The sequence below is a fragment of the Rhodnius prolixus genome, unplaced genomic scaffold (assembly GCF_049639745.1).
Source record: "Rhodnius prolixus isolate KJV_2025 unplaced genomic scaffold, Rpr scaffold_11, whole genome shotgun sequence".
In the NCBI taxonomy this organism is placed as follows: Eukaryota; Metazoa; Arthropoda; class Insecta; order Hemiptera; family Reduviidae; genus Rhodnius; species Rhodnius prolixus.
In genome coordinates, this window is record NW_027411625.1 from 12,788,603 (window position 1) to 12,814,376 (window position 25,774).

Sequence of the window (25,774 nt, forward strand, 5' to 3'; positions counted from 1 at the left end):
TTATTTATTACTTAATTTTAAACTTCACGAATATGGGGGCACTAAAATATATATCTTTACATACAGATGCATAATGTCCTCTCGGTGGCAATGAGTACATAACATGCATTCCCAGTGATAAATTGAATTTTGAAAATCTACCACGATTCCAACACTTGAAAAAGGAAATAGAAACACACAGACCTTTGAAACACACTAGTCATGGACAGTGAAGTAAAGTTGTGTGAATGATTCATTAACAGTGAATCCCTTTGTACATACTGTATAACAACATATTAAATAACGACTTACCTACTGGGTTTGTTTTGCCTGGGCACACTGCCGTATCGGAGCTTTCGTCTTTTGTTTTCGGCTTACCTTCGGCTGCAGATCTGGAAACAATGAGAAATGATGAGATAAGCTGTAGTATGTCTCAGGTAAAGTAGTGTCGGTGTGAGTCAACAAAATAGTTGTTTGTCAAGCTTATTATCGTAATTGATCACAAGTAGTCGCAGATCCAGGGAGAAGAACAATTGTTTTTAGTTATTTTCTAGGTTTTCTAGCCATTGAAGTTTCTGTTAATGGGCACCAATAATATTAAAAAGAGAAGTAGGAGAATTTGTTCTGTATTTTAACGAAAATCAGGAAATTTTAACTTTTATCAAAAATAAAAAATTGTCAAAGTTGGGTACTTTACAACTTAATGCTTTTTCGTACACTTTTTGTCGATCAACCCTTGTATAACTGTCCGGTAACCTTGGGTATTCCTTAACTATTTTTGGTCCTTTTATGGAAGGTGCAACGTCTGCGAGGAGTCTTTGGAGGAGGATTACTAGAATTGGTAACAGATGCGGGCATGATCGATTTTTTGTGTGGACATTTTCCTTATTGGAACAGCCTTTTCCCTTGCCAGCCTCCCTGACGTTAACTGTAGGCCGCATAGCTTCCACTTCGGAGGCAGAAAAATTTCCCTTCCGACCATCATTTTTTACCGCTTTTATCCCTTATTTTTGGAATCCATATAAAAAAGTTTCATTTTTTTTCCTACAATTAGGACCTTTTTAAGGAAATCCCTGTTTTAGTACCTTTGAAGCCTCCAGAATTCTTCAAAATTTCATATTTCTTTTTTTTTTTTAATCAGTTCTAAACACATAGGCCCTTTTGATTAATCAAGTCTTTTTATACTAGAGACATCTAAAGAAGTGTTAATTAAGTTTTTGTTTTTAATAAGTGTTAATTAAGTTTTTGTTTTTAATTTATTAAAGTGATGAACCTTACCTCAGGCACTTGATTACTTTCAACTTGGGCTTCTTGAATTCTCAAGAAAATGAGATTTTTCTTTTTCAGCAGCGTTTCAAAACTTCTATTTTCTCAGAATGATGAGATGTTTTTCAAACGGTCACTCCGCTCTTTGCAGTTTATAAAAGCAGAAGTAAGGGCTTCAAACTTATTGTTGATACAGTTAATACTCAGGTGGACTTCCTTAAATTCTTTTAAAATCTTTTCCGCGAATAAAGACAGTTTCTTTTCATTTTATTTTTTTTACTCATTCATATTTATAGTATTCTAGAGGGTACTTACTTATCTGGAGGATGAATAGGGCTGGGAGCTAGCACATCGGTTCTGTCCTTTGGCACGAAGTCTATAAGTCTGGGCAGCTGCTGCAGCGGTGGTGGTGGTGGTGGTGGAGGGGGTGGTGGTGGCGCCTGGTGACAGGGCCGTGGCGGACAGACTGGTCTTGACAACTCTGACCTGGAAAGGATTTCTGTGCTGGGCTGCGGCGAGATGCTCAATTCCTTGCAAGACATTCGGGGTACGGGTCGAGGAACCACCTCTCCACCTGGACACACGACAAAAAATGAAAGAAAATCAGACCATAGTGATTTATTGTTGAAAGCCACTTTCACCAGCAGTTGGATCCCTTTCTCTTATCGCTTCCTGTGCTTTACTATCAGTAACTCCGCATTCCAGTTTTAAAATATGATGAAAGTTATTAAATTTTTTCGAACTAAAGTTTGCAATGAATTAGCTAAAAGCGGTAGATAAATGGAGCTATGTCCAGACTACAGTCTGAATATAAAAACGTTCGTATGTCATTAGGTTCTTCCTTTTTTAAGAGTCTGTCGGGAACTGTTTGGACAAACATAATCTTCCTGGAACCAAACTTATCTTGCTGGATAAGACTGTTTTAGTCAATTTTCAGTCAAATTTAATCTAGTGTGGTTGGCAATAATGATCCAGAAATTAAAAAAAAAATCTATTGGGAACAAACTCATGATGATTATCACCAGAGTGGAAATCTAATCTCTACCTTATGGTGCACCTTTGGCAACTGCTCGTAAATGCAGGCTGTCAAGGACTGTATGGTTTGTACCACATAGGAAGCCATCCTTTGAACATTTGGAGAGGTTGTTGGGTTATCTCTGACTGCCAGCTGTTCTCTATCCCAAGAGCTTTCTTTGAGAGATTGGGTAGCTATCATATGATGAAGAAGAAGACACTCTTCCTGGAAGGGCTTGCGAAGGGGTAATGAACACCAGACTGTGGTTATCCATAACTGGTTCTCTGCTATTTCTTAGGATTTCCCATAGTGCTTGGGTAATTGCCAAGTGTAGGGATGTGCTTTCCAAGACTGTTTCTACTTTCTTTTGAAGTGAACTTTTTTGGGGGGATATTAGAGGAATGAGATGTTTGGCACAGGGAATGGTAATAGCTGGACCGAACTTCTCTAAAGAACTCGGGTGTTAATTTCTTCAAGTAAGGGTGCTGCAGTGACCTAGCACTAGTGGGGCACAATTGAACAATTTTGGACAACAAAAAAAGTTATAGTTCTAGGAAAAATAAATTACACTATTTTTTTGTAAAAGCGCACATTGGATGGAGTGGTGGACAAGGTCTATGGTATTCTGCTGGCGGCTACTTGAGCAGCAAATTCATGCGTTACTATTCTAAAAACGGAGATAGACAACTGACTAGTTCAGCGGTAAGTGCACCAATCCTTTCCGCTTTCCAGAGTTGACCAGACAGAATACCATAAAGCAGCATTACACCACGATGGATGGCCTGAAAGGGCAGCCGCCTTATAATAATGGAACTTGAAGGGAAACTATCCCTCTTCAAATCTAATAAGTACATGGTGGCTTGGCTTCGGAAAAAAGGATTGAGGATATTTTTAGTAATAATAATAATAATATTTTTATTTGTTTCAAGAATTAACTTATACAAAGGGTTGGTGTGATTGCAATAAACATTACAGTTCATAAAAAATAGAAACATAAAAGAAACTGAACAGAAAGATCTAAGTTCTCAAACAGAATATTTAAATAATACTGAAATATCAATCCTTATCAAAAAATAATAGTTCTAGTCAAAATAAAAATAATAATAATAATAAAAATAAAAATAAAATAAATAAAATAGACTCCATAACAAATTAAAAAAAAAAATACATCTTTCTTTTACAATTCAAATTTTGAAAATGGCAAATTCAGATATTAATATGGTTCATTGATCTAACTTCCAATCCCTTTAAAATATATAAATATATGTCATTAATTTTGCTAATATCAATTTTATACAGCAAAGTCTCCATAGACACATATTCTCCCTGAGTTACAGGAGAGGGATTCATATATTTAGCCAAATATTTTTCTCTAATTTTATTAAATTTGCAACAATAAAAAAGAAAGTGGTAGATATTATCATTATGGTTTAACGAACAAAGAGAACATATTCTGTCTGGAAAAAATTTATAATTTTTAAAGTTAAGGTATAGAGAGGGATATTTTTTATTGAATAATCTTAGTTGTGCAATAATTCTTATCTTATTAACATGACATCTATTAGTTAATAAATACTCCTCTCCAAAAGTTAACGAACTGCAGAGACGGAAATGTAAATTAAACGAAGAGTTCACAACAAATTCAATATCTTTACAAATTAGAGAGTTTTTAAAAGATTCACAGAGACCATTTTTGATATTTAATACTTGCGAACTACTTTGCATGTTCAACACTTCTGCTTTACCAATAGAAATTAAATAAAATTTAAATGTGTTGTACCAATTAAATAGAAGATTAATTTTCTCTAATGCTGCCATTCTATTATAAACTATTTTAGGTAAACAATCTGAGTTCATATTTAATATTTTAATATACCAGTTTACCATTCTTTTAAATAATTTCCATCTACTATGGACTCTGCCTGTCTCCACACGAACATAGGAATCAGGAGTTGTTCGAGTTAAACCTAGGATAGATTTTAAAAATCTAATTTGGCCTCTTTCTATTAGATCGGTGTAGTTACAGGCCCACACCTCAGATACATAAAGCAGGACACTCTCTGCTAGTGAGTCAAATAAACCAACTTTAGTCGACCACTTATCAGACTTGCACTTTCTTAAAATATTTATCACAACTGAATTTGCTACATTAAATTTCTTAATAAACTCATCGCATGCAGCTCGAAATTTTAGGGAACTTGTAAACACGACACCCAAATAAGTAAATTTTTTCACAAAATTAAGTTTAGATGACTTATAACATAAATGTTTAATATCACCCATTTTTGTACCTCTCTGGAAGGGAAGAACAACAGTCTTATCAACGTTCACAGTTAAACCCCACATCTGACAATACTTTTCTAACAAATCTAATTGACACTGTGCATCATTTCTGGTACCAGACAGCATAACAATGTCATCCGCGTATAAGATCATGTTCAGACTTTTATTAGGAGCAACATCAATACCTGAAGACCCATTACTATTAAAGAAGCATACAATATCGCTAATGTAGAGGGCGAACAGTAGCGGGCTTAAAATTTCTCCCTGTAAAACTCCCTCGGTAAACGGGATCTCCGAAGAAGAGGAATTATCTTGCGAGATGACAATATTCGTGCCATTATAAATAGACATTATTATTCTCAATAACTTGCCATTAAGACCAATACCATTTAATTTACTCCACAACTGAGAGTGAGGAACCGAATCGAAAGCACGCTTTAAGTCTACAAATGTTCCAAATACACGCCTTTTCTTTAATCTTAAATTTATGCTGATGGCTCCAGCCAAGGCGAATATCGCATCTCCACAACCCCTCCCTCTCCGAAACCCCATCTGTTCCTGGGGAATCAACCCTTTGCTCTCCACCCACAGCACAAGTCTATTATACAAAATACTAGTAAATAACTTTGTTATGGAATTGACTAAGGAAATAGGTCTATAATTATACGGATCAGATACATTATTTTTTTTGTGCAAAAATTTCAGTTTAACTCTTAACCAGTCCTGAGGAATTGTCTCATATTTCCAGACAACATTGAAAAGATTCAACAAATAATGTAACCACTGACAATTTAAATACTTAAAACACTCATTTGGCACACTATCCAAACCTGGTGCTTTGTTATTTTTTAAACTTTTTACACAAACCATTAGCTCCTCTAACGTGAAATCTGAATCTAAATCTGGATTAAAAACTGTTAAAAAATTTGAATCTTTATCTATTATCGGCCTAGGCGGAAGAAGGGATCTGTAAAACAATTCCCATTGTTCTACTGAAATAGGACAATTTATATTTCTTCGGTTTCGAAATTTATTAATGGTTTTCCAAAATTCTGACGAGTTTTTAATATTACAGAGTGATTCCCTAATATTATTAAAATAAGAAGACTTACAGTGACTAATGAGCAATCTATATGACTTTTTACAATTAAGATAAATTGAGAGATTGTTCAAATTTTTATTCTTCCTATATTTTCTGTAATATTTATAAGTTTCTCTTTTCTTTATTAGACAATCATAAGAGAACCAAGGTTGATTTTTGATTTTATTTTTTCTAAAATGACACTTTACAATAATATTACTGTTACTCATAGCGTTTAAAACAGCGCTTTTAAAATTATCAGACAGTAAATCAGGAATTTCACTATTATAATAAACAGAAAAATCATTTCCTAAAATTGAGTTATACATAACCAGCTTAGAATTTTGTCTATCAATAATAGTATAAACATTATCAACCGAATCTGAGGCCAAATCAGCCAAGGAAAAATTATCAAGGTTATTAACATTAATACTTAACAATGCACCAAAATGATCAGAAATATCTGAAAAATTCTTAATCTCAAAGTCACAAGTGAATTGCAAACTATTATGAGAGCACCAAATAAGATCTATAGTACTGCATCCATGATCTGATAAAAAACTAAAATTACCTGGCGAATCACTTAGTGAACGACCATTACAAACGAAGTAACCATATTCTTCCATTAAATTCACTAATTTAACACCCCTCGATGACACTACATCATCAAGCACAGAGCGTGTTCCACACATCAACGAGCCTTGAAAGACTTCATCGCTTAAGGAGTTAAGTGCTGCTATTCGGGCGTTGAAGTCGCCACCAACAATGACAGTATTTGAACCAAACATTACTGATATATCATGAAGCTCAGAGGCAAAAGAGTTCAAAAGGACGTCATCAAGGAGTGCGGGTCTCCAGTAATTCACACACAACACAATAATCTCTTCAAAAATTTTCAAACGAACAGTAATCCAATTTTCAGTGCATGATAGAATTTCTATATCAGATCGCAGGATATTTTTCTTAACCAAGATCATTAGTCCACCGCTAGCTCTTCCTCTATTATAGACTTTAATAGCTTTATTAACTACACACTCATAATCCTCAAAAAATTTTGGTCGACAGAAGTCCTCAGTCAAAATCCATGTTTCTACAAAACATAGGATGTGGCAATCTAACATTGAAGATAATTCTGAAGAATTCATACAGAACATGGTTTTAAAGCCCCTAATATTCCAGAAAGCAATTCGTACTTGAGAAACGGTTTCCTGCTGAAAGCTAAAATTATCTGTTGTATTTAACTGAGAGTTTATTGTTTTAATGATCTTCTTTTCCTCCAAATTATTCTTTCCCAACTTTATTAAATTATCATTATTTTGAATTGAGTTTAATAGTTTTTTGGCTCCTTAGAAGATGTACTTTGTTCAAAAAATGCCGGTATTGTGCGTGCTTTAATGTTCGTAATTTTACGTTTTTTAGAAGAACTAAGATCAGATCTGTCAGTACAATCAGTTTCAGAGCCTTCAGAAATTACAGACGCTCCATCTTCCGCTAAATCAGTATCTTTAATTAATAGTTTCAAATCCTGATCCTCTCTGATATTAATAATATCAGCCTGTTCCTGCTTTCTAACTTGAATTAATCCATTTCTTACCCACACATACTTTAATTTTCCTTGTTTCTGTAATTGCTTACATTTTTTGAATAGTTCATAAGTCTCTTTACACATATCCTCTTCTATATAAATTGGAATTTTTTGAGGTGAGAGTTCTGGTACATCAAATAATTCACTCCATAACTTACGTTTATTTACTCTATATGCTTTAAAAAATTCATTTTTTTTTTTTACTCTAAGGAATTTGAATATTATGGACGGGTTAAAGTTAGAAAGATGTTTTTTAGCCCTCAATAAGTAATCAATATCATTCATCTCTATTTCAACACCAATGGCGGAGCTTATTACTTTTAATTTTTCAAATAAGTTCTCATTATCATTAAACGGCACATTTTTTATTTTAATTCTATTAGAGTAGTGCAAATTCATAAGATTATTTAAATTTACTTTACAATGTTTCAGTTCTAATTTTAACTGTTGATTCTCTTTTTTTAAAATTAAATTTTCTTTCTTTACTTTTTTAAAATCCTTTTCGAAATTTGAGAAACGCTTATTAATGTTTTCATCCAGTAATTTTATTGAAGAAACAAGATTTTTATTTTCAGTTTTACATTCATTAACGTCTTTTTTAAAAGATAAAAGTTCAGAGTACATATGCTCAATTCTATCCAGCACGGTGCTTATTGTTGCCTCATCCCCACCGCTTACCTTATCAACAGGCATGTTCCTCCCACTAACTATTTCCAACAAATTCAACAAAAATAGATTCTGTTTCTTTTTATTCACAATTAATAAATTAAAAATTGAAATACACTAACGCATAAAACACATTTTAAACTGTAATATAGAATAAAAATCTAATTAGTTTTACAACTGCAACACAACAAAAATTGTAAAATAGTACGGAGCACTAATAAACACGTCTGCACAGTTCAAGAGCACAACACCAACTCTATACTATATTTTTAGTATTATAAAGCAGAGGAAGGGTTGAGTGAGAGATCAAACAGCTTGCTTTTCTTTCCTAAATACATTTACTAAATGAAAGAGGTGACCTAGCTAACCTGAAGTAGGTGGCGAGTTATTGTCTAGGAGTGAGGAAGCCTCTACTAAACAGGTGAACAAACTGCCTGAATCCAAAGTGGACGAAGACAGTTCCCGTTCTAGTTGCAGAAATGGCTCAAGTACCTATAAAAAAACCAACAGCAGTTTGGATTATTCATAGCCAAAATTACAAAATGCTTAACTAATTTTATTGCATAATCGAAGTGACGCAAGAGTTCAAACCATTTTTTTTCGTATATACATCTTTTCTTGAGGAGTTAAAAGTGTAAATAAAAGTAAGAAGACTGTCCAGTTTTTCGGTGGTGCACTGAAAAAGGTTCTGACGCCAATGACCTCTAATGTGACGCTTGATAAAAAAAACTAGCGTGTGCACCCTCACGACTTTCTCTTACCGCAAATTACTTAAATTTTCTTGAAACTTAGAATTTCAAAAAAAGATAGAGCACCTCAATACTTTAAATATTCACTAAAAAGAATTCTGTTTAACGAAACATCACGTCATAGCCTCTAAAATTTCCACTATATTCAATATATCTTTAAAAAAAAGTTCCAAACCAAAAATAACAAGGCCTAAACATAATCTTACACTACCCAAAATTTGGCTACTTAATGCCTATGAAACTAAGAAAACTAGTAAAAGTAGATTTGTGCTAGGCAATTCCAATGGTTCAAAATTCCACCCTCTATATCTCTGTTTGTATTGTTCCGATTTTAATGAATTCATTACCGAATTGTAGAGAACAGTCTAGATCTTCTCCACACACGTTATGCAATATAAAATAGATGAAGATATACGTATTTTTAGGATTCGCAGTAAAATACGATATAGGTGTTAGAACCATATTATACACTACGTAAAAATCTGTCGAGTAGGAAACGAGATATTTAGAGTTGAATTATGGATTCAAATATCTCGTAAACTATTCGATAGATTTTGTTTATATTTCACCTGTATATGAAGAACACTTTTCTCTATAATTGTATGAAATTTCGTAAAAATCTGTAGAGTACGAAACGAGATATTTAGAGTTGAATTTTGGTATCGTTTAAAACCGTGAAATCTGTATCTTCAAATATCTGGAAAACATTTCAATAGATTTAGTTTATGTTTTATCTGTTTATGAAAACAATTTTTGTCTATAATTGTATAAAATTTCATAAAAATCTGTCGGGTAGGAAAGGAGATATTTAGAGTTACAGTTTGGTTTCGTTTGAAACAGTGAACTCTTTAACTTCAAATATCTGGAAAACTACTCAAAAGATTTAGTTTATATTTTATCTGTTAATGAAGACAACATTAGTCTATAATTATATAAAATATCGTAAAAATCTGTCGAGTAGGAAACGAGATATTTAGAGTTAAAGTTTGGATTCGTTTAAAACAGTGAAATCTTTAACTTCAAATATCTCGTAAACTACTTGATAGATTTTATTTATATTTCATCTGTACATGGAGACTACTTTTCTCTACAATTGTATAAAATTTCGTAAAAATCCATCGAGTAGGAAACTAGATATTTAGAGTGGAATTTTGGTTTCGTTTAAAACAGTGAAATCTTTTACTTCAAATATCTCGTAAACTACAAGATAGATTTTGTTTATATTTCACCTGTACATGGAGTCCACTTTTGTCTATAATTATATAAAATTTCGTAAAAATCCATTGAGTAGGAAACGAGATATATAGAGTTGAATTTTAGTTTCGTTTAAAACGGTGAAATCTATATCTTCAAATATCTGGAAAACATTTCAATAGATTTAGTTTATGTTTTATCTGTTAATGAAGACAACATTAGTCTATAATTGTATAAAATTTCGTAAAAATCCATCGAGTAGGAAACGAGATATTTAGAGTTAAATTTTGGTTTCGTTTGAAACAGTGAAATCTTTAACTACAAATATCTCGTAAACTACTCAATAGATTTTGTTTATATTTCACCTGTACATGGAGACCACATTTCTCTATAATTGTATCAAATTTCGTAAAAATCTGTCGAGTAGGAAACGAGATATTTAGAGTTGAATTTTGTTTTCGTTTAAAACAGTGAAATCTATATCTCCAAATATCTGGAAAACATTTCAATAGATCTAGTTTATGTTTTATCTGTTTATGAAGACAACCTTTGTTTAAAATTGTATAAAATTTCATAAAAATCTGTCGGGTAGGAAAGGAGATATTTAGAGTTACACTTTGGTTTCGTTTGAATCAGTGAAATCTTTCACTTCAAATATCTGGAAAACTACTCAATAGATTTAGTTTATATTTTATCTGTTAATGAAGACCACATTAGTCTATAATTATATAAAATATCGTAAAAATCTGTCGAGTAGGAAACGAGATATTTAGAGTTAAAGTTTGGATTCGTTTAAAACAGTGAAATCTTTAACTTCAAATATCTCGTAAACTACTAGATAGATTTTGTTTATATTTCACCTGTACATGGAGACCACTTTTGTCTATAATTATATAAAATTTCATAAAAATCTGTCGAGTAGGAAACGAGATATTTATAGTTGAAATTTGGTTTCGTTTGAAACAGTGAAATCTTTAACTTCAAATATCTCGTAAACTACTCTATAGATTTGGTTTATATTTCACCTGTACATGAAGACCACTTTTGTCTATAATTATATAAAATTTGGTAAAAATCTTTCGAATAGGAAACGAGATATTTAGAGTTAAATTTTGGTTTCGTTTGAAACAGTGAAATCTATAAGTTCAAATATCTCGAAAACTAATCGATAGATATTGTTTATATTTTACCTGTATATGGAGACAAGTTTTCTCTATAATTGTATAAAATTTCTTAAAAATCTTTCGAGTAGGAAACGAGATATTTAGAGTTAAAGTTTGGTTTCGTTTAAAACAGTAAAATCTTTTACTTCAAATATCTCGTAAACTACTCTATAGATTTTGATTATATTTCACCTGTACATGAAGACAACTATTGTCTATAATTATATAAAATTTCGTAAAAATCCATAGAGTAGGAAACGAAATATTTAGAGCTGAATTTTAGTTTCGTTTAAAACAGTGAAATCTATATCTTCAAATATCTGGAAAACATTTCAATAGATTTAGTTTATGTTTTATCTGTTAATGAAGACAACATTAGTCTATAATTGTATAAAATTTCGTAAAAATCTGTCGAGTAGGAAACGAGATATTTAGAGTAAAATTTTGGTTTCGTTTCAAACAGTGAAATCTTTAACTTCAAATAACTCGTAAACTACTCCATAGATTTTGTTTATATTTCACCTGTACATGGAGTCCACTTTTGTCTATAATTATATAAAATTTCATAAAAATCTGTCGAGTAGGAAACGAGATATTTATAGTTGAAATTTGGTTTCGTTTGAAACAGTGAAATCTTTAACTTCAAATATCTCGTAAACTACTCTATAGATTTGGTTTATATTTCACCTGTACATGAAGACAACTTTTGTCTATAATTATATAAAATTTCGTAAAAATCCATTGAGTAGGAAACGAGATATATAGAGTTGAATTTTAGTTTCGTTTAAAACGGTGAAATCTATATCTTCAAATATCTGGAAAACATTTCAATAGATTTAGTTTATGTTTTATCTGTTAATGAAGACAACATTAGTCTATAATTGTATAAAATTTCGTAAAAATCCATCGAGTAGGAAACGAGATATTTAGAGTTAAATTTTGGTTTCGTTTGAAACAGTGAAATCTTTAACTACAAATATCTCGTAAACTACTCAATAGATTTTGTTTATATTTCACCTGTACATGGAGACCACATTTCTCTATAATTGTATCAAATTTCGTAAAAATCTGTCGAGTAGGAAACGAGATATTTAGAGTTGAATTTTGTTTTCGTTTAAAACAGTGAAATCTATATCTCCAAATATCTGGAAAACATTTCAATAGATCTAGTTTATGTTTTATCTGTTTATGAAGACAACCTTTGTTTAAAATTGTATAAAATTTCATAAAAATCTGTCGGGTAGGAAAGGAGATATTTAGAGTTACACTTTGGTTTCGTTTGAATCAGTGAAATCTTTCACTTCAAATATCTGGAAAACTACTCAATAGATTTAGTTTATATTTTATCTGTTAATGAAGACCACATTAGTCTATAATTATATAAAATATCGTAAAAATCTGTCGAGTAGGAAACGAGATATTTAGAGTTAAAGTTTGGATTCGTTTAAAACAGTGAAATCTTTAACTTCAAATATCTCGTAAACTACTAGATAGATTTTGTTTATATTTCACCTGTACATGGAGACCACTTTTGTCTATAATTATATAAAATTTCATAAAAATCTGTCGAGTAGGAAACGAGATATTTATAGTTGAAATTTGGTTTCGTTTGAAACAGTGAAATCTTTAACTTCAAATATCTCGTAAACTACTCTATAGATTTGGTTTATATTTCACCTGTACATGAAGACCACTTTTGTCTATAATTATATAAAATTTGGTAAAAATCTTTCGAATAGGAAACGAGATATTTAGAATTAAATTTTGGTTTCGTTTGAAACAGTGAAATCTATAAGTTCAAATATCTCGAAAACTAATCGATAGATATTGTTTATATTTTACCTGTATATGGAGACAAGTTTTCTCTATAATTGTATAAAATTTCTTAAAAATCTTTCGAGTAGGAAACGAGATATTTAGAGTTAAAGTTTGGTTTCGTTTAAAACAGTAAAATCTTTTACTTCAAATATCTCGTAAACTACTCTATAGATTTTGATTATATTTCACCTGTACATGAAGACAACTATTGTCTATAATTATATAAAATTTCGTAAAAATCCATAGAGTAGGAAACGAAATATTTAGAGCTGAATTTTAGTTTCGTTTAAAACAGTGAAATCTATATCTTCAAATATCTGGAAAACATTTCAATAGATTTAGTTTATGTTTTATCTGTTAATGAAGACAACATTAGTCTATAATTGTATAAAATTTCGTAAAAATCTGTCGAGTAGGAAACGAGATATTTAGAGTAAAATTTTGGTTTCGTTTCAAACAGTGAAATCTTTAACTTCAAATAACTCGTAAACTACTCCATAGATTTTGTTTATATTTCACCTGTACATAAAAACAACCTATGTCTATAAATATACAAAATTTCGTAAAAATCTATCGAATAGGAAACGAGATATTTAGAGTTGAATTTTGGTTTCATTTGAAACCGTGAAATGTTTAACTTCAAATATCTCGTAAACTACTCGATAGATTTTGTTTATATTTCACTTCTACATGGGGACCACTTTTCTCTATAATTATATAAAATTTCTTAACAATCTGTCGAGTAGGAAACGAGATATTTAGAGTTAAATTTTGGTTTCGTTTCAAACAGTGAAATCTTTAACTTCAAATATCTCGTAAACTACTCGATAGATTTTATTTATATTTCACCTGTATATGGAGAAAAAAATTTGTCTATAAATATATAAAAAATCGTAATAATCCATCGAGTAGGAAACGTGATATTTTGAGTTAAATTTTGGTTTCGTTTGAAACATTGAAATCTTTAACTACAAATATCTCGTAAACTACTCAATAGATTTTGTTTATATTTCACCTATACATGGAGACCACATTTCTCTATAATTGTATAAAATTTCGTAAAAATCTGTCGGTAGGAAACGAGATATTTAGAGTTGAATTTAGTTTTCCTTTAAAACAGTGAAATCTATATCTTCAAATATCTGGAAAACATTTCAATAGATCTAGTTTATGTTTTATCTGTTTATGAAGACAACTTTTCTCAATAATTGTATAAAATTTCATAAAAATCTGTCGGGTAGGAAAGGAGATATTTAGAGTTACAGTTTGGTTTCGTTTGAATCAGTGAAATCTTTAACTTCAAATATCTGGAAAACTACTCAAAAGATTTAGTTTATATTTTATCTGTTAATGAAGACAACATTAGTCTATAATTATATAAAATATCGTAAAAATCTGTCGAGTAGGAAACGAGATATTTAGAGTTAAAGTTTGGATTCGTTTAAAACAGTGAAATCTTTTACTTCAAATATCTCGTAAACTACAAGATAGATTTTGTTTATATTTCACCTGTACATGGAGTCCACTTTTGTCTATAATTATATAAAATTTCATAAAAATCTGTCGAGTAGGAAACGAGATATTTATAGTTGAAATTTGGTTTCGTTTGAAACAGTGAAATCTTTAACTTCAAATATCTCGTAAACTACTCTATAGATTTGGTTTATATTTCACCTGTACATGAAGACAACTTTTGTCTATAATTATATAAAATTTCGTAAAAATCCATTGAGTAGGAAACGAGATATATAGAGTTGAATTTTAGTTTCGTTTAAAACGGTGAAATCTATATCTTCAAATATCTGGAAAACATTTCAATAGATTTAGTTTATGTTTTATCTGTTAATGAAGACAACATTAGTCTATAATTGTATAAAATTTCGTAAAAATCCATCGAGTAGGAAACGAGATATTTAGAGTTAAATTTTGGTTTCGTTTGAAACAGTGAAATCTTTAACTACAAATATCTCGTAAACTACTCAATAGATTTTGTTTATATTTCACCTGTACATGGAGACCACATTTCTCTATAATTGTATCAAATTTCGTAAAAATCTGTCGAGTAGGAAACGAGATATTTAGAGTTGAATTTTGTTTTCGTTTAAAACAGTGAAATCTATATCTCCAAATATCTGGAAAACATTTCAATAGATCTAGTTTATGTTTTATCTGTTTATGAAGACAACCTTTGTTTAAAATTGTATAAAATTTCATAAAAATCTGCCGGGTAGGAAAGGAGATATTTAGAGTTACACTTTGGTTTCGTTTGAATCAGTGAAATCTTTCACTTCAAATATCTGGAAAACTACTCAATAGATTTAGTTTATAATTTATCTGTTAATGAAGACCACATTAGTCTATAATTATATAAAATATCGTAAAAATCTGTCGAGTAGGAAACGAGATATTTAGAGTTAAAGTTTGGATTCGTTTAAAACAGTGAAATCTTTAACTTCAAATATCTCGTAAACTACTAGATAGATTTTGTTTATATTTCACCTGTACATGGAGACCACTTTTGTCTATAATTATATAAAATTTCATAAAAATCTGTCGAGTAGGAAACGAGATATTTATAGTTGAAATTTGGTTTCGTTTGAAACAGTGAAATCTTTAACTTCAAATATCTCGTAACCTACTCTATAGATTTGGTTTATATTTCACCTGTACATGAAGACCACTTTTGTCTATAATTATATAAAATTTGGTAAAAATCTTTCGAATAGGAAACGAGATATTTAGAGTTAAAGTTTGGTTTCGTTTAAAACAATGAAATCTTTTACTTCAAATATCTCGTAAACTACTCTATAGATTTTGATTATATTTCACCTGTACATGAAGACAACTATTGTCTATAATTATATAAAATTTCGTAAAAATCCATTGAGTAGGAAACGAAATATTTAGAGCTGAATTTTAGTTTCGTTTAAAACAGTGAAATCTATATCTTCAAATATCTGGAAAACATTTCAATAGATTTAGTTTATGTTTTATCTGTTAATGAAGACAACATTAGTCTATAATTGTATAAAATTTCGTAAAAATCTGTCGAGTAGGAAACGAGATATTTAGAGTAAAATTTCGGTTTCGTTTCAAACAGTGAAATCTTTAACTTCAAATAACTCGTAAACTACTCCATAGATTTTGTTTATATTTCACCTGTACATAAAAACAACCTATGTCTATAAATATACAAAATTTCGTAAAAATCTATCGAATAGGAAACGAGATATTTAGAGTTGAATTTTGGTTTCGTTTGAAACCGTGAAATCTTTAACTTCAAATATCTCGTAAACTACTCGATAGATTTTGTTTATATTTCACTTGTACATGGGGACCACTTTTCTCTATAATTATATAAAATTTCTTAACAATCTGTCGAGTAGGAAACGAGATATTTAGAGTTAAATTTTGGTTTCGTTTCAAACAGTGAAATCTTTAACTTCAAATATCTCGTAAACTACTCGACAGATTTTATTTATATTTCACCTGTATATGGAGAAAAAAATTTCTCTATAAATATATAAAAAATCGTAATAATCCATCGAGTAGGAAACGTGTTATTTAGAGTTAAATTTTGGTTTCGTTTGAAACATTGAAATCTTTAACTACAAATATCTCGTAAACTACTCAATAGATTTTGTTTATATTTCACCTGTACATGGAGACCACATTTCTCTATAATTGTATCAAATTTCGTAAAAATCTGTCGAGTAGGAAACGAGATATTTAGAGTTGAATTTTGTTTTCGTTTAAAACAGTGAAATCTATATCTCCAAATATCTGGAAAACATTTCAATAGATCTAGTTTATGTTTTATCTGTTTATGAAGACAACCTTTGTTTAAAATTGTATAAAATTTCATAAAAATCTGTCGGGTAGGAAAGGAGATATTTAGAGTTACACTTTGGTTTCGTTTGAATCAGTGAAATCTTTCACTTCAAATATCTGGAAAACTACTCAATAGATTTAGTTTATATTTTATCTGTTAATGAAGACCACATTAGTCTATAATTATATAAAATATCGTAAAAATCTGTCGAGTAGGAAACGAGATATTTAGAGTTAAAGTTTGGATTCGTTTAAAACAGTGAAATCTTTAACTTCAAATATCTCGTAAACTACTAGATAGATTTTGTTTATATTTCACCTGTACATGGAGACCACTTTTGTCTATAATTATATAAAATTTCATAAAAATCTGTCGAGTAGGAAACGAGATATTTATAGTTGAAATTTGGTTTCGTTTGAAACAGTGAAATCTATAACTTCAAATATCTCGTAAACTACTCTATAGATTTGGTTTATATTTCACCTGTACATGAAGACCACTTTTGTCTATAATTATATAAAATTTGGTAAAAATCTTTCGAATAGGAAACGAGATATTTAGAGTTAAATTTTGGTTTCGTTTGAAACAGTGAAATCTATAAGTTCAAATATCTCGAAAACTAATCGATAGATATTGTTTATATTTTACCTGTATATGGAGACAAGTTTTCTCTATAATTGTATAAAATTTCTTAAAAATCTTTCGAGTAGGAAACGAGATATTTAGAGTTAAAGTTTGGTTTCGTTTAAAACAGTAAAATCTTTTACTTCAAATATCTCGTAAACTACTCTATAGATTTTGATTATATTTCACCTGTACATGAAGACAACTATTGTCTATAATTATATAAAATTTCGTAAAAATCCATAGAGTAGGAAACGAAATATTTAGAGCTGAATTTTAGTTTCGTTTAAAACAGTGAAATCTATATCTTCAAATATCTGGAAAACATTTCAATAGATTTAGTTTATGTTTTATCTGTTAATGAAGACAACATTAGTCTATAATTGTATAAAATTTCGTAAAAATCTGTCGAGTAGGAAACGAGATATTTAGAGTAAAATTTTGGTTTCGTTTCAAACAGTGAAATCTTTAACTTCAAATAACTCGTAAACTACTCCATAGATTTTGTTTATATTTCACCTGTACATGGAGTCCACTTTTGTCTATAATTATATAAAATTTCATAAAAATCTGTCGAGTAGGAAACGAGATATTTATAGTTGAAATTTGGTTTCGTTTGAAACAGTGAAATCTTTAACTTCAAATATCTCGTAAACTACTCTATAGATTTGGTTTATATTTCACCTGTACATGAAGACAACTTTTGTCTATAATTATATAAAATTTCGTAAAAATCCATTGAGTAGGAAACGAGATATATAGAGTTGAATTTTAGTTTCGTTTAAAACGGTGAAATCTATATCTTCAAATATCTGGAAAACATTTCAATAGATTTAGTTTATGTTTTATCTGTTAATGAAGACAACATTAGTCTATAATTGTATAAAATTTCGTAAAAATCCATCGAGTAGGAAACGAGATATTTAGAGTTAAATTTTGGTTTCGTTTGAAACAGTGAAATCTTTAACTACAAATATCTCGTAAACTACTCAATAGATTTTGTTTATATTTCACCTGTACATGGAGACCACATTTCTCTATAATTGTATCAAATTTCGTAAAAATCTGTCGAGTAGGAAACGAGATATTTAGAGTTGAATTTTGTTTTCGTTTAAAACAGTGAAATCTATATCTCCAAATATCTGGAAAACATTTCAATAGATCTAGTTTATGTTTTATCTGTTTATGAAGACAACCTTTGTTTAAAATTGTATAAAATTTCATAAAAATCTGTCGGGTAGGAAAGGAGATATTTAGAGTTACACTTTGGTTTCGTTTGAATCAGTGAAATCTTTCACTTCAAATATCTGGAAAACTACTCAATAGATTTAGTTTATATTTTATCTGTTAATGAAGACCACATTAGTCTATAATTATATAAAATATCGTAAAAATCTGTCGAGTAGGAAACGAGATATTTAGAGTTAAAGTTTGGATTCGTTTAAAACAGTGAAATCTTTAACTTCAAATATCTCGTAAACTACTAGATAGATTTTGTTTATATTTCACCTGTACATGGAGACCACTTTTGTCTATAATTATATAAAATTTCATAAAAATCTGTCGAGTAGGAAACGAGATATTTATAGTTGAAATTTGGTTTCGTTTGAAACAGTGAAATCTTTAACTTCAAATATCTCGTAAACTACTCTATAGATTTGGTTTATATTTCACCTGTACATGAAGACCACTTTTGTCTATAATTATATAAAATTTGGTAAAAATCTTTCGAATAGGAAACGAGATATTTAGAGTTAAATTTTGGTTTCGTTTGAAACAGTGAAATCTATAAGTTCAAATATCTCGAAAACTAATCGATAGATATTGTTTATATTTTACCTGTATATGGAGACAAGTTTTCTCTATAATTGTATAAAATTTCTTAAAAATCTTTCGAGTAGGAAACGAGATATTTAGAGTTAAAGTTTGGTTTCGTTTAAAACAGTAAAATCTTTTACTTCAAATATCTCGTAAACTACTCTATAGATTTTGATTATATTTCACCTGTACATGAAGACAACTATTGTCTATAATTATATAAAATTTCGTAAAAATCCATAGAGTAGGAAACGAAATATTTAGAGCTGAATTTTAGTTTCGTTTAAAACAGTGAAATCTATATCTTCAAATATCTGGAAAACATTTCAATAGATTTAGTTTATGTTTTATCTGTTAATGAAGACAACATTAGTCTATAATTGTATAAAATTTCGTAAAAATCTGTCGAGTAGGAAACGAGATATTTAGAGTAAAATTTTGGTTTCGTTTCAAACAGTGAAATCTTTAACTTCAAATAACTCGTAAACTACTCCATAGATTTTGTTTATATTTCACCTGTACATAAAAACAACCTATGTCTATAAATATACAAAATTTCGTAAAAATCTATCGAATAGGAAACGAGATATTTAGAGTTGAATTTTGGTTTCATTTGAAACCGTGAAATGTTTAACTTCAAATATCTCGTAAACTACTCGATAGATTTTGTTTATATTTCACTTCTACATGGGGACCACTTTTCTCTATAATTATATAAAATTTCTTAACAATCTGTCGAGTAGGAAACGAGATATTTAGAGTTAAATTTTGGTTTCGTTTCAAACAGTGAAATCTTTAACTTCAAATATCTCGTAAACTACTCGATAGATTTTATTTATATTTCACCTGTATATGGAGAAAAAAATTTGTCTATAAATATATAAAAAATCGTAATAATCCATCGAGTAGGAAACGTGATATTTTGAGTTAAATTTTGGTTTCGTTTGAAACATTGAAATCTTTAACTACAAATATCTCGTAAACTACTCAATAGATTTTGTTTATATTTCACCTATACATGGAGACCACATTTCTCTATAATTGTATAAAATTTCGTAAAAATCTGTCGGTAGGAAACGAGATATTTAGAGTTGAATTTAGTTTTCCTTTAAAACAGTGAAATCTATATCTTCAAATATCTGGAAAACATTTCAATAGATCTAGTTTATGTTTTATCTGTTTATGAAGACAACTTTTCTCAATAATTGTATAAAATTTCATAAAAATCTGTCGGGTAGGAAAGGAGATATTTAGAGTTACAGTTTGGTTTCGTTTGAATCAGTGAAATCTTTAACTTCAAATATCTGGAAAACTACTCAAAAGATTTAGTTTATATTTTATCTGTTAATGAAGACAACATTAGTCTATAATTATATAAAATATCGTAAAAATCTGTCGAGTAGGAAACGAGATATTTAGAGTTAAAGTTTGGATTCGTTTAAAACAGTGAAATCTTTAACTTCAAATATCTCGTAAACTACTTGATAGATTTTATTTATATTTCATCTGTACATGGAGACTACTTTTCTCTACAATTGTATAAAATTTCGTAAAAATCCATCGAGTAGGAAACTAGATATTTAGAGTGGAATTTTGGTTTCGTTTAAAACAGTGAAATCTTTTACTTCAAATATCTCGTAAACTACAAGATAGATTTTGTTTATATTTCACCTGTACATGGAGTCCACTTTTGTCTATAATTATATAAAATTTCATAAAAATCTGTCGAGTAGGAAACGAGATATTTATAGTTGAAATTTGGTTTCGTTTGAAACAGTGAAATCTTTAACTTCAAATATCTCGTAAACTACTCTATAGATTTGGTTTATATTTCACCTGTACATGAAGACAACTTTTGTCTATAATTATATAAAATTTCGTAAAAATCCATTGAGTAGGAAACGAGATATATAGAGTTGAATTTTAGTTTCGTTTAAAACGGTGAAATCTATATCTTCAAATATCTGGAAAACATTTCAATAGATTTAGTTTATGTTTTATCTGTTAATGAAGACAACATTAGTCTATAATTGTATAAAATTTCGTAAAAATCCATCGAGTAGGAAACGAGATATTTAGAGTTAAATTTTGGTTTCGTTTGAAACAGTGAAATCTTTAACTACAAATATCTCGTAAACTACTCAATAGATTTTGTTTATATTTCACCTGTACATGGAGACCACATTTCTCTATAATTGTATCAAATTTCGTAAAAATCTGTCGAGTAGGAAACGAGATATTTAGAGTTGAATTTTGTTTTCGTTTAAAACAGTGAAATCTATATCTCCAAATATCTGGAAAACATTTCAATAGATCTAGTTTATGTTTTATCTGTTTATGAAGACAACCTTTGTTTAAAATTGTATAAAATTTCATAAAAATCTGTCGGGTAGGAAAGGAGATATTTAGAGTTACACTTTGGTTTCGTTTGAATCAGTGAAATCTTTCACTTCAAATATCTGGAAAACTACTCAATAGATTTAGTTTATATTTTATCTGTTAATGAAGACCACATTAGTCTATAATTATATAAAATATCGTAAAAATCTGTCGAGTAGGAAACGAGATATTTAGAGTTAAAGTTTGGATTCGTTTAAAACAGTGAAATCTTTAACTTCAAATATCTCGTAAACTACTAGATAGATTGTGTTTATATTTCACCTGTACATGGAGTCCACTTTTGTCTATAATTATATAAAATTTCATAAAAATCTGTCGAGTAGGAAACGAGATATTTATAGTTGAAATTTGGTTTCGTTTGAAACAGTGAAATCTTTAACTTCAAATATCTCGTAACCTACTCTATAGATTTGGTTTATATTTCACCTGTACATGAAGACCACTTTTGTCTATAATTATATAAAATTTGGTAAAAATCTTTCGAATAGGAAACGAGATATTTAGAGTTAAAGTTTGGTTTCGTTTAAAACAATGAAATCTTTTACTTCAAATATCTCGTAAACTACTCTATAGATTTTGATTATATTTCACCTGTACATGAAGACAACTATTGTCTATAATTATATAAAATTTCGTAAAAATCCATTGAGTAGGAAACGAAATATTTAGAGCTGAATTTTAGTTTCGTTTAAAACAGTGAAATCTATATCTTCAAATATCTGGAAAACATTTCAATAGATTTAGTTTATGTTTTATCTGTTAATGAAGACAACATTAGTCTATAATTGTATAAAATTTCGTAAAAATCTGTCGAGTAGGAAACGAGATATTTAGAGTAAAATTTCGGTTTCGTTTCAAACAGTGAAATCTTTAACTTCAAATAACTCGTAAACTACTCCATAGATTTTGTTTATATTTCACCTGTACATAAAAACAACCTATGTCTATAAATATACAAAATTTCGTAAAAATCTATCGAATAGGAAACGAGATATTTAGAGTTGAATTTTGGTTTCGTTTGAAACCGTGAAATCTTTAACTTCAAATATCTCGTAAACTACTCGATAGATTTTGTTTATATTTCACTCGTACATGGGGACCACTTTTCTCTATAATTATATAAAATTTCTTAACAATCTGTCGAGTAGGAAACGAGATATTTAGAGTTAAATTTTGGTTTCGTTTCAAACAGTGAAATCTTTAACTTCAAATATCTCGTAAACTACTCGATAGATTTTATTTATATTTCACCTGTATATGGAGAAAAAAATTTCTCTATAAATATATAAAAAATCGTAATAATCCATCGAGTAGGAAACGTGTTATTTAGAGTTAAATTTTGGTTTCGTTTGAAACATTGAAATCTTTAACTACAAATATCTCGTAAACTACTCAATAGATTTTGTTTATATTTCACCTGTACATTGAGACCACATTTCTCTATAATTGTATAAAATTTCGTAAAAATCTGTCGGTAGGAAACGAGATATTTAGAGTTGAATTTAGTTTTCGTTTAAAACAGTGAAATCTATATCTTCAAATATCTGGAAAACATTTCAATAGATCTAGTTTATGTTTTATCTGTTTATGAAGACAACTTTTCTCTATAATTGTATAAAATTTCATAAAAATCTGTCGGGTAGGAAAGGAGATATTTAGAGTTACAGTTTGGTTTCGTTTGAATCAGTGAAATCTTTAACTTCAAATATCTGGAAAACTACTCAAAAGATTTAGTTTATATCTTATCTGTTAATGAAGACAACATTAGTCTATAATTATATAAAATATCGTAAAAATCTGTCAAGTAGGAAACGAGATATTTAGAGTTAAAGTTTGGATTCGTTTAAAACAGTGAAATCTTTAACTTCAAATATCTCGTAAACTACTCGATAGATTTTGTTTATATTTCATCTGTACATGGAGACCACTTTTCTCTACAATTGTATAAAATTTCGTAAAAATCCATCGAGTAGGAAACGAGATATTTAGAGTGGAATTTTGGTTTCGTTTAAAACAGTGAAATTTTTACTTCAAATATCTCGTAAACTACAAGATAGATTTTGTTTATATTTCACCTGTACATGGAGACCACTTTTGTCTATAATTATATAAAATTTCATAAAAATCTGTCGAGTAGGAGACGAGATATTTATAGTTGAAATTTGGTTTCGTTTGAAACAGTGAAATCTTTAACTTCAAATATCTCGGAAACTACTCTATAGATTTGGTTTATATTTCACCTGTAAATGAATACAACTTTTGTCTATAATTATATAAAATTTCGTAAAAATCCATTGAGTAGGAAACGAGATATTTAGAGTTGAATTTTAGTTTCGTTTAAAACGGTGAAATCTATATCTTCAAATATCTAGAAAACATTTCAATAGATTTAGTTTATGTTTTATCTGTTAATGAAGACAACATTAGTCTATAATTGTATAAAATTTCGTAAAAATCCATCGAGTAGGAAACGAGATATTTAGAGTTAAATTTTGGTTTCGTTTGAAACAGTGAAATCTTTAACTACAAATATCTCGTAAACTACTCAATAGATTTTGTTTATATTTCACCTGTACATGGAGACCACATTTCTCTATAATTGTATCAAATTTCGTAAAAATCTGTCGAGTAGGAAACGAGATATTTAGAGTTGAATTTTGTTTTCGTTTAAAACAGTGAAATCTATATCTCCAAATATCTGGAAAACATTTCAATAGATCTAGTTTATGTTTTATCTGTTTATGAAGACAACTTTTGTCTATAATTGTATAAAATTTCGTAAAAATCTGTCGAGTTCGAAACAAGATATTTACAGTTAAAGTTTGGTTTCATTAGAATAAGTGAAATTTTTAACTTCAAATATCTCGTAAACTACTCGATAGATTTTGTTTATATTTCATCTGTACATGGAGACCACTTTTCTCTATAAAATTTCGTAAAAATCCATCGAGTAGGAAACGAGATATTTAGAGTTGAATTTTGATTTCGTTTAAAACAGAGAAATCTTTTACTTCAAATATCTCGTAAACTACTAGATAGATTTTGTTTATATTTCACCTGTACATGGAGACCACTTTTGTCTATAATTGTATAAAATTTCATAAAAATCTGTCGAGTAGGAAACGAGATATTTATAGTTGAAGTTTGGTTTCATTTGAAACAGTGAAATCTTTAACTTCAAATATCTCGTAAACTACTCGATAGATTTTGTTTATATTTCACCTCTAGATAAAGACAACTTTTGTCTATAATTATATAAAGTTTCTTAACAATCTGTCGAATAGGAAACGAGATATTTAGAGTTAAATTTTGGTTTCGTTTCAAACAGTGAAATCTTTAACTTCAAATATCTCGTAAACTACTCGATAGATTTTATTTATATTTCACCTGTATATGGAGAAAAAAATTTGTCTATAAATATATAAAAAATCGTAAAAATCTGTTGAGTAGGAAACGAGATGTTTGGAGTTAAAGTTTGGATTCGTTTAAAACAATGAAATATTTAACTTCAAATATCTCGTAAACTACTCGATAGATTTTGTTTATATTTCATCTGTACATGGAGACCACTTTTCTCTATAATTGTATAAAATTTCGTAAAAATCCATCGAGTAGGAAACGAGATATTTAGAGTTGAATTTTGGTTTCGTTTAAAACAGTGAAATCTTTTACTTCAAATATCTCGTAAACTAGTAGATAGATTTTGTTTATATTTCACCTGTACATGGAGACCACTTTTGTCTATAATTATATAAAATTTCAGAAAAATCTGTGGAGTAGGAAACGAGATATTTATAGTTGAAATTTGGTTTCGTTTGAAACAGTGAAATCTTTTACTTCAAATATCTCGTAAACTACTAGATAGATTTTGTTTATATTTCACCTGTACATGGAGACCACTTTTGTCTATAATTATATAAAATTTCGTAAAAATCCATTAAGTAGGAAACGAGATATTTAGAGTTGAATTTTGTTTTCGTTTAAAACAGTGAAATCTATATATTCAAATATCTGGAAAACATTTCAATAGATCTAGTTTATGTTTTATCTGTTTATGAAGACAACTTTTGTCTATAATTGTATAAAATTTCATAAAAATCTGTCGGGTAGGAAAGGAGATATTTAGAGTTACAGTTTGGTTTCGTTTGAATCAGTGAAATCTTTAACTTCAAATATCTGGAAAACTACTCAAAAGATTTAGTTTATATTTCATCTGTACATGGAGACCACTTTTCTCTATAATTGTATAAAATTTCATAAAAATCTGTCGAGTTCGAAGCAAGATATTTACAGTTAAATTT

At 29.1% G+C, this 25,774-nt stretch overlaps 1 protein-coding gene across 8 annotated transcripts in view; it reads right to left on the bottom strand.

Annotated features, from left to right (window-relative positions):
• LOC141459150 (uncharacterized) overlaps positions 1-25,774 on the bottom strand; it is a 66,686-nt gene that overhangs the window by 29,151 nt on the left and 11,761 nt on the right. For all 8 annotated transcript variants that reach the window (XM_074137832.1, XM_074137836.1, XM_074137837.1 and 5 more), the window contains exons 6-8: positions 8,244-8,367; positions 1,561-1,819; positions 292-371 (exon numbers count right to left, since the gene is read on the bottom strand). In XM_074137832.1, coding sequence (XP_073993933.1) covers positions 292-371; positions 1,561-1,819; positions 8,244-8,367 — 463 coding nt within the window. The remainder of the gene's footprint in view (positions 1-291; positions 372-1,560; positions 1,820-8,243; positions 8,368-25,774) is intronic.